The sequence below is a fragment of the Moschus berezovskii genome, chromosome Y (genome assembly GCF_049115385.1).
Source record: "Moschus berezovskii isolate FMDL1 chromosome Y, NW_MosBer_1.0, whole genome shotgun sequence".
NCBI lineage: Eukaryota > Metazoa > Chordata > Mammalia > Artiodactyla > Moschidae > Moschus > Moschus berezovskii.
The window spans coordinates 5,547,335-5,557,530 of NC_142489.1; the positions used below are offsets into that span (position 1 = coordinate 5,547,335).

The 10,196-nt window shown below is 42.1% G+C and overlaps 1 protein-coding gene across 2 annotated transcripts; it reads right to left on the minus strand.

Annotated features, from left to right (window-relative positions):
• Positions 1–1,226: 1,226 nt before the first annotated feature.
• On the minus strand, positions 1,227–9,846 carry LOC148773018 (odorant-binding protein-like). Of its 2 annotated transcripts, none has more exons than XM_088834472.1 (7): positions 9,689–9,846; positions 8,791–8,930; positions 7,827–7,897; positions 5,361–5,471; positions 3,999–4,097; positions 3,750–3,791; positions 1,227–1,434 (listed from the first exon to the last, which is right to left on the minus strand). In XM_088834472.1, the coding sequence occupies exons 1-6, from the start codon at positions 9,767–9,769 to the stop codon at positions 3,772–3,774; spliced, it is 522 nt and encodes a 173-aa protein (XP_088690598.1). In that variant the 5' UTR covers positions 9,770–9,846; the 3' UTR covers positions 1,227–1,434; positions 3,750–3,771. The 2 variants fall into 2 exon arrangements, with proteins under 2 accessions (XP_088690598.1, XP_088690597.1); XM_088834471.1 differs by having other exon boundaries at positions 3,750–3,794.
• Between the last annotated feature and the right edge of the window lie 350 nt (positions 9,847–10,196).

Consider the following 10,196-nt stretch of genomic DNA (forward strand, 5'->3'; position numbering starts at 1 on the left):
GCGGGAATGGCTTCTCCTTCAAACTACTAACACCTACTGCTCCGTCTAGTCAAGGCTATGGTTTTTCCCGTGGTCATGTATGGATGTGAGAGTTGGACTGTGAGGAAGGCTGATCGCTGAAGAATTGATGTTTTTAAACTGTGGTGCTGGAGAAGACTCTTGAGAGTCCCTTGGACTGCAAGGAGATCCAACCAGTCCATTCCAGAGGAGATCAATCCTGGGTGTTCATTGGAAGGACTTATGCTAAAGCTGAAGCTCCAATACTTTGGCCACCTCATGCGACGAGTTGACTCACTGGAAAAGACTCTGATGCTGGGAGCGATTGGGGGTAGGAGGAGAAGGGGAAGACAGAGAATGAGGTGGCTGGATGGCATCACCGACTCGATGGACATGGGTTTGAGTGTACTCCGGGAGCTGGTGATGGACAGGGAGGCCTGGCGTGCTGTTGTTCATGGGGTCGCTAAGAGTCGGACACAACTGAGCGACTGAACTGAACTGAACTGCTCTTTGAAGCATAAGAGGCTGGAAGAAACACCTTTGGATGTTGTAAACATTGGCAGCTTCCTGCCTGAGCTGTCAATCATCTTGTTCCTCCAAGCACTACACTGACTTTATAATACTACAAATTGACCAAGGTGCAGATTCTGCCCAGCTTTAATTCTCAGTGATCCAAGTCATTAAGAAGTATCTTCAACTCAGCTGGAGAAGTGTTGGTGTCATCAGAATATACGTTTCCCTTACGTTGTGACCCATGGCATCTTATACTTTCTCTCTGTGAAGATCAGAGACTGGAGCACAGTTCCTTTCCATATCATGAATACGATGCTTTCCAGGGATATCTTTCTTGACAAGATTACCTCTTCTCACTGCAGTTAAGATGATCCATAAACCTGTCCCTATCCCATGTCCTTTCTCCCCCTCTCCCCTGGACACCTCTGCTGCTGTTACTGCTGTTAAGTCACTTCAATCGTGTCTGACTCTGTGCGACCCCAGAGAGGGCAGACCACCAGGCTCCCCCATCCCTGGGATTCTCCAGGCAAGAACACTGGAGTGGGTTGCCATTTCCTTCTCCACTGGACACCTCTAGGAATCTCTATATACTCCTCCTCAGAATTGCCTCCGACGGAACACCTATCCTATTAAAGGCATATGTTTCTGGATAGTTAAATTCAATGTGCATTTTTGGGTGTTTGAAAATGAGGACTTTCGGTACAAATACAAGTAACTTGACTATAAATTGAACCAATTTATTTAAACCCTCAGAAATCAAACACCACCAGACAGGATGTGACAAGTGACCAGGAGAGATGAGATAAGAAAGGGAGTGTGACTGTGAAGAGAGAAGGATGATGTTAATCAGGAACCAGAGAAGTCATCTTCGTGTTGATCTTGATTCCATGGAGAAGAGGACGTGTCTGGTCTCCGTGACTATTTCTGTAGGTGAATAAAACAGGACCAAATGTTTAGTTGATAAAAAGCTGAGCACTGAAGAATTGATGCTTTTGAATTGTGGTGTTGGAGAAGACTCTTGAGAGTCTCTTGGACTGAAAGGAGTTCCAACCAGCCCATCCTAAAAGAAATCAGTCCTGAATATTCATTGGAAGGACTGATGCTGAGGGTGAAACTCCAATACTTTGGCTACCTGATGCAAAGAGCTGACTCACTGGAAAAAACCCTGATGCTGGGAAAGATTGAAGGCAGGAAGAAAAGGGGATGACAGAGGATGAGATGGTTGGATGGCATCACTGACTCGATGGACATGAATCTGAGTAACCTCCAGGAGTTGGTGATGGACAGGGAAGCCTGGTGTGTTGCAGTTCATGGGCACTCTGTGTCCACAAAGAGTTGGACATAGCCGAGTGACTGAACTGAACTGAACTGAAGTTTAGTAGGGTCGACTGTGTGATGGCTGATGGGGTGAGCCTCAGGCAGTAGGTTGTCCAGGCTACAGACTCTAGTAGGTGATCCAATGTCAGAATCCTGGTGGAACTCAGTACTCCACATCTCTGATGTAGGTTGGGAATCCATGCGGAATTTTCCCCAGGATGTACATATGGTGACCTCTTATCTATATGATCCTTTATAGGAGTAATGGTTTCAGAATGCACATTCAGGTTCTGTGATTAGAGTTAATTCCTCTAACTCTACAAGTTTTGCCTTTAGGGTCTTCAAGAAATAATTTTTAAAAATTTAATTTATATTGAAGTATAGTTGATCAACCATGCTGCATCAGTTTCACGTGTGCAGTGAAGTGGTTAGTTTATACATACATACATCTATTCTTTCTTTTATTATTATTATTTTTAAATTTATTTAATTGGAGGCTAATTACTTCAGGTTCATGTCCATGTATGGCAAAACCAATACAATATTGTAAAGTACATCCATCTATTCTTTTTCAGATTCTTTTCTCATGTAGGCTTTTAAAGAGTATTGCGTATAGTTCCCTGTGCTATCCTTTAAGACTTTTTGGTCTATCCATCTTGCATGTAGTAGCGTGCACCTTCTAACTCCAAATATTCCATCTCTTCTCCAGCCTTTCTCCCTTGGAAACCACAAGTCTGTTATTTATGTCTGTGACCCTGTTTCTGTTTTCTAAATAAGTTCCTCCATGTCATATTGTTGGGTTTCCCTGACAGCTCAGTTGGTAAAGAGTCTGGCGGCAATGCAGGAGACCCCAGTTCGGTTCCTAGGTCAGGAAGATATCCTGGAGAAGGGATAGGCTACCCAATCCAGAATTCTTGGGCTCCCCTTGTGGCTCAGCTGGTAAAGAATCCAGCAGCAATGCAGAAGACCTAGGTTTGATCCCTGGCTTGGGAAGATCCCCTGGAGAAGGGAAAAGCTACCCACTCCAGTAATCTGGCCTGGAGAATTTCATGGATGACAGTCCACGTGGTCACAAAGACTCGGACATGACTGAGCAATTTTCACATGTCATATTTTAGATTCCACATATGTGTGATATCATGTGATATTTGTCTTTCCCTTTCTGACTTCACTCAGTTTGATCATATCTATGGCCATCCATGTGGCTACAAATGACATTATTTAATTCTTTTATATGACTGAGTAATATTCCATTGGATATATGTACATCTTTCTTGTCATATTTGCCTGGAAGCTAGCGTTTGTCTTTGCTTTTTTCTTTTTTTCTCAACAGAAAATTAAAAGCCACACTTTATCCTAGATGTGTGTCCTTTTCTGAGACTGTCTTATTTTAGAAAGTTAAAAAATCTCACTTTAAGAAAATCATCTTGTGAAGGGGAATATAATTCAAATGCATGTTTCAGACAGTGTGATGGGAAGACCTCTACTGGTTCTGTCAGAATTACGTGAGATTGAATATTTGTCTTGTAGTCAATGTGAGCACTCTTCAATCCTGGTTCTTTTAGAGGAGGGATGTATGTGGACAACCATGAGGTCAGTATAGAGGGGAAAGCTAGTTAAGTTTCCACCAACTCATGGTCATTCCTGCTTCTCCCTGACGACTCTGGTCTGCAATATTCCTGCAGGATAAGGCTTTCTCATCAAAGCTGCTCAGGATGAATCAACCAACCAAATAGTAGTTTAATATGACTAGAGAGAAGAGGAATTACCTGCTGTGACAGTGATATTTCTCAAGTGATCAAATGCGAGCTGTGGGGCCAAAAATAATTGTTATCTACAAAATTTGGCAGATACTAAATCACCACGTGTCCTAATTGATTTATTTAATGGAACAGCATTAGTAAGAGATTATTTTTACTTACACTGATGTTTGTTCGGACCTTGTCACCCAAGGTGAGGATGGTCTTCTGGGGGAAAATCAAATGGACAGGAAAGAAAGATCCACCAATTAGTACCATTCCACAGGATTTCCAAGACTTTTTTTTTTTTAAGTAACATTATATAAAATAATATTTATGGAGAAATAGATATCAAATAAATTGATTTGTTTCCTGATAGTATATTTGTATATAAGACGAATGATACACTTAGAAAAAATAGAATTCCATTACCATTTTCAATGAAATTCACAACATTTTTCTCGTCAATTCCTTTGGCTTTCGTCAGCTTCCTGAATTTCTCCACTTCTTTGGCTTCAATATTCAGTTTAACTGAAAAACACCACATAGAAAGCAGAATTTTGCCCCTCAGAACCCGCTCTGAATGCAGAACAAGAAGTGGAGTGCCCAAGGCAGATCTTCACTCAGTGTAAATTAAGGCTCAAACAGGTACCCTTTTATGACTCAGATGTCTGCTGTCTGTCTTAAGAATTAATCCCCAGCCAACTCTGTACCTAGAACCCCCACCCCAGCATCAGCAGGAGTATCTCAAAGACTCGCAGGAGTTCCATGGATTTGGGGGCCTCATCCATTACAGTATGAACTGACCTGCTTGCTGACCAACTTCTGAGTATCTGTACCTGCCGCTCAGTCTTGTTCTGACCCAGATAAAAAGCAAACAGAGTTCTCCCTGTGCACTCACGTCATCACACATGAAAATGGGAGAGACTTTATCCTTTAATTAACCCACTATTCTGCTCAGAACCTTTCCTTCACGGGACATGTGTTGTTCCAATAGTGTACACTCCTCTCAGTGTCTCTGTAGGTATTTGGGCTTCTGTCAGTGTTCATAATAGCAGTGCATTTGAAACATTGCACAGGAGAAATATTAAAAAAAAAAAAAAAAAAAGAAGTTTCTGTTCCAAGTTAGAGTTTATTGAGAAACTGGTATAAACTCAACAGATGAGAGCAGTTTCCTTATAGCCATATCTTGAAATTAGTTAAAGTGCAAAAAAAAAAAAAAACTAGAAACCCACACAATAATTTTCCTTCAGTGCAATACAATAATGTAAAGTAAATTTGTATTGCACTAAAGGAAAATTATTGCGTGGGAGGATAAGGGGAGGAGGGAGGTGGGAGGAGGGTTCAGGAAGGGGAACTCATGTACACCTGGGGCGGATTCATGTCAATGTATGGCAAAACCAACCAATATAATATTGTAAAATAATTGGCCTCCAATTAAAAAAAATAATAAAATAAATAAATAAAGCAATTAGCCTCCAATTAAAATAAATAAATTTTAAAAAAAGAAAAATTTAAACAATTTTATTTCCGCTAAAACTCCTTTGTTATTTTTAATTTCAGCAAATGGGAATTATTTAGAAATGTCTGATGATATGATCTCTTCAACCCCTATGAGCTCCTCTTTCTTGGTAGATTTTGTTCCAGGGCCCTTATCTCCATGAACAGAAAGATGTAGGTCCTGTGGGCTGCACAATAGATATCATCACCACTTGATGGTTTTATGGATGACAGCACTGACAATGCAAGTGCTCCATGACAATGCTGATGTGAATGGGAGGATGTCATACATACCAAATAGTCCGGTGAATTCTGTCTTCTTCCCGCGTTCATCCACGTTGACGTTTTGTGCTACCAGATGCGTTTCCGACGCAGAGATCACTTTAAATTTATTTTGACCCTCATCTGTGTGAGAGAGAATACGCACATATATAGGACTCCACCTTGATCTATTTTCAGTTAGATTCATCATGGCAAATTGAGAGGAATAGCAATAGCACATCTGGCACGGATGTGTGTCTCACTCCATGGGTGGGCTGAATCCTACAGCCGCTATGGTGGCAAGGAGAGCAGGAACAGTCAAGGCTTTCCCTTTTTCCCACCTTCTCATACAACTAACTGGTCACTCTGCCTTGTTCCTCAAGTGTCTTCTACAACATGTGCTATAATGAACCCAACAGGATTGTTCTTGTTTTTTTTAAAACAAGAGTGTATTATCAAATCCAAGATGCAAAATTACTTGTATTTCTGTTATTCCAGCCGTGGAACTGATTTTTCTCTAGGACCAAAATTGACTTACCATTTCAGAGAGGAGCATGGACATGTATACACTAGTATGCGTAAAACGGACAGCTAGTGGGGAGCTGCGGGATAGCACAGGGAGCTCAGCTCGGTGCTCTGTAATGACCTTGAGGGGTGGAATGGGGGAAGGGAAGAGAGGCTCAAGGGGGAAGGGATATATATACACATATACCTGATTGACCTTGTACCTTGTTAGTGGAAACTAACATAACATTGTAAAGCAATTATCCTACAATTAAAAGTAAATGAAAAAGAAATTTGGGACAATTAGAGGTGTTTTCTAGAGTTGCTATTTAAGTAATTAATATGCAGTTAAAATCGTAGTTATCAAATTTTAAAAATAGTTAATGAAAGAAAAAACAATAATAGTGTGTGTTCTCGAGTGCCTAGACTGTGCCAGGCAACTTTATGAACACTTCATATTGGTTATTCTGCTTCATTTGCCCTTGAGCTTAGGGTATGACATGTCTATTGGTGTGAAGACAGTTCACTTGCTGGGAAGTGCAGGCAGTGATCTCCATCCCAATCTGGAGGGCTGCCTCTCCTCTCTGCCCCGCCCGTCCACTCTGCCCCACCATGTGCCTGGACAAGAAGAAGTTCTGACTTACTGTGTGTCACGTCTAAACTGTCTACGTCCATTTTGTCTCTCCTGGCTTCCATCGCACCTAATCGTAATCACTAAGAAAGACGGGAGGTAAAACCACCCACCTTTGTACCTGAAACATGCCAACGCCATTGCTCAGTATCTGAAACGCTGAAAATTATTAGTGTGATGGAGAAGAAGAAAAAAATAGCAGCCAAAGCAGCTTCATAGTCTCATAGCCCCTAGATGTTACATGCGATGTGCCCAAGCCCACTATGAGTCTAGAAGCTGGGGTCACGGTGGAACAACTTAAGTCAGATCAGGCAGGTCCTGAGATGATCAGTGACCACCTGTGGTTGACCATGACTTCAGCAAGGTGGGCATTGCAGCATCACTGAATTGGCTGTGACGTTCATGATGGCGATGGGACAGTGAGAGCAAACTTATGGGCGTCAGGTCACCATCAAGGCCACTACTCGTGCTGGGCTTGATGTGGGTACACATCGCAGTCCCCAAAACACACTTGGGGGGTAGCAATTGCTGGTCCCCAAGAGACCTTACAAGAAGGGATTATAACCTATTTCTCCCTTCTTGAGTCACTCTGTAAACACTGCAGCTAAAAAGGATTACAAAACTGGAGAAAAGGAAAGACAGCGGAAGCACTGAGATTTAGCCAAAGGAAAAGTAAGAAAATAAAAGCATAATTTAAAAGTTGTCAAATATTAAAAGCCATCCAGGAAATTTTTCAGGCATAAATGTCACTGGTTTGTGTTCATCGTATAAGCATTGTGCCACTGTTCCGTTTAGGCACGGGTTGTCGTCACATGCTGGTACATTTAAATCGTAGTCAAATATGTACTCCTCAGGACGTTTAAAATTAGGAAGGTAGTTTTGGGCCATTAGAAAGAACTTTAAAATCTTAGCCAGCATCCCTACTGCTTTAACCAACAGTTTCCTTTATGGTTGAACTCAAGATAATTTCCTTGGGTTCAAGTTCATCCTCTGTACTTTGGATGCGTTAAGATGTTTAAAATTGTTTGAAAAAAGCGACTGACACTGGTGTGAAGACTCAAGATAGACCCTTGAGACATTAATTCCCAAGGCTGTTGTAAACTGTCTGAGAAGCATATGAAATACAGGTCTACACATGTTCTTCTCAGTGGTTAACACTCCTGATTGGGAGGAGACCTTCAAGCCGTGTGTTTGAATCGTCGTCTCATAACAAAGCGAAGTGCTTGAATGTCCTAAGGACTGGAGCCTGCTCAACCCTCTAATCATTAGTAGGAGTAGAGTTCATGTGTGTGTGGGTTATTGAAGGCAATTGTGCCAACATTTCTACCCAAATGTACTCTGACCAGTGAAGCAGTCCTACTTACAGTCAATAGCAAAAGTACCATCATCTTGCTTTGTTCCCGTGACATGTACATTCTCCCATTTTCCATTCCGCCTTAAAAACAAAACATATACAGGGTGGTTGAAGCAATGAAAAAAGTAGACATATACTTGGAATTCTCTTTGTTTTATCCCCACGGGTAATCTTGTCATCTGAAGTTGTAAGAGAGGAGACGATAAGCAGATCTGTTGTTAACCTGTGACTCAGTGGGTAGACATCTAATTTTGAGGAAGAGGATAGTTTGGGCAGCGATGGAGAAATTTTGTATCTGCGCAGTGGAGTTCACGAAAAGAGATGTGCGCCTGTCAAAACACATTCAACTATGCACTCCACAAAAGAAAGAATTAGTTGCTAAGTCACGTCTGACTCTTGGCGACCCCATGGATGGTAGCCAACCAGGATCCTCTGTCCATGGGATTCTCCAGGCAAGAATACTGGAGTGGGTTGCCATTTCCTTCTCAAGGGGACCTTCCTGACCCAAGGATCAAACTCAGTTCTCTTGCATTGCAGGCAAATTCTTTACCATCTGAGCCACCAGGGAAGCCCTATGTCTTCCACAAAGCTGCATATAATAATTGCTCATGGGCTTCCCAGGAGGTGCGAGTGGTAAAGAACCCACCAGCCAAGGCAGGAGACACAAGACATGCAGGTTCAATCCCTGGATTGCCAAGATGCCCAGGAGGAGGGCACGGCAATCCACTCCAGTATTCTTGCCTGGAGAATCCCCATGGACAGAGAAGCCTGGTCATCTACAGGCCATATATTAGAAAAGAGTCAGACACTTATGAAACAACTTAGGAAGCCACATGCTCACTTCAATAAAGTTGAATTCAGAAGGATTAGCCATATGAAAATTCAAAAGTGTGTTTGTGTGTGTGTGTGTGATAGTTGCTCAGTTGTGTCTTTTTTTTGCATATGTGTTTTCCTTCTTGGTTATTTTTACTTACTTGACATAAAAGTATAAGTCCAGTGTGCCCTTTTCATCATGCAACACAACTTTACGGAAGTAAGTCCTGAATGGTCCGTTCTCCTGGATTTTCTCTGGGTTAGTGGATCCCATGTACACTGTTCTCCATTGATCTGAAAGCTGAAAGCAAAATTCCCCTAAAAAAGTGTAGTCCTTCTCTTTTTATTTCATCCAGCATCATCAGTCATCACTTTCCCATCCCCAGTGCAAGTCAGCACACATTATCTACCTTGACTGGACAAAGAAGGATTTATGAAATAATACAAAGCTGAGTCAGCGTGAAAGAAGGAATTGAGACATTTCTGAGATAGCTTGAGTTCTCATGTCAAATAAAAATCTCAAAATCAACAGCTGTTTGGCTGATCCTCTTTTTCTGTTACAAGACTAGTAAAAATGCATGAGAGTCAATTAATACACAGTAGAGATGATAAAGTTGGAGAAGGCAATGGCACCCCACTCCAGTACTCTTGCCTGGAAAATCCCATGGACAGAGGAGCCTGGTGGGCTGCAGTCCATGGGGTCATGAAGAGTTGGACACAAACCGAGCGACCTCACTTTCACTTTTCACTTTCATGCATTGGAGGAGGAAATGGCAACCCACTCCAGGGTTCTTGCCTGGAGAATCCCAGGGACGGGGGAGCCTGGTGGGCTGCCATCTATGGGGTTGCACAGAGTCGGACACAACTAAAGCGACTTAGAAGCAGCAGCAGAGATGATACAGAGACAAAATGGAGCAGGTCTAGAGTCAGTTAATGGAGCAGTATTGAGTCAAAGGGAGAAGGATCGGCTCATGGGTTCGTATATCAAAACTACAAAAGGGACACGCAAACATATCCACACACCCAAGGCCCCGTCCCAGATCACACCGTCCCTGGTACCTCTGAGAGATTTTGCTCAGCTTCCTTTGCTTGGGCGGCACAAACCACACCAAGGAGAAGAGTCAGGAACAGAACCTTCATCTTGTCTCTCGTGGTCCTTCGTCTGTCAAGATTGAGTGTGTCCCAGTGGTTGGAGAGGGTCTGAATTGTGCCACTTTTTATAGGATCATTATGTTGGTGTGACGTGTCACGAAGCAATGGTTGTTCCTCCTAAGCCCAAGGTTACACAGAAGTCAACTTCAGTATCCTGTTTGGCAGGGACTGGCTGTTATATCATTTTGTTATCTTTATTATGAGGATTGTTTTAAGAGAAGCTTAAGAGGATCACGACATGTGACAGAGTGAGTGAGATATCACAATACACTCTGATATTTCAAGGCCAGGAATATTTATTTACCTTTGTATCCTGAGGTAAAGCTGGGATAATCTGTCCAAGGTACATATCTCCAACTCCTGTATTGTTTCCTTAACATTTAGGAGATAGTCTAAAATTTATTTTCTAAAGTTC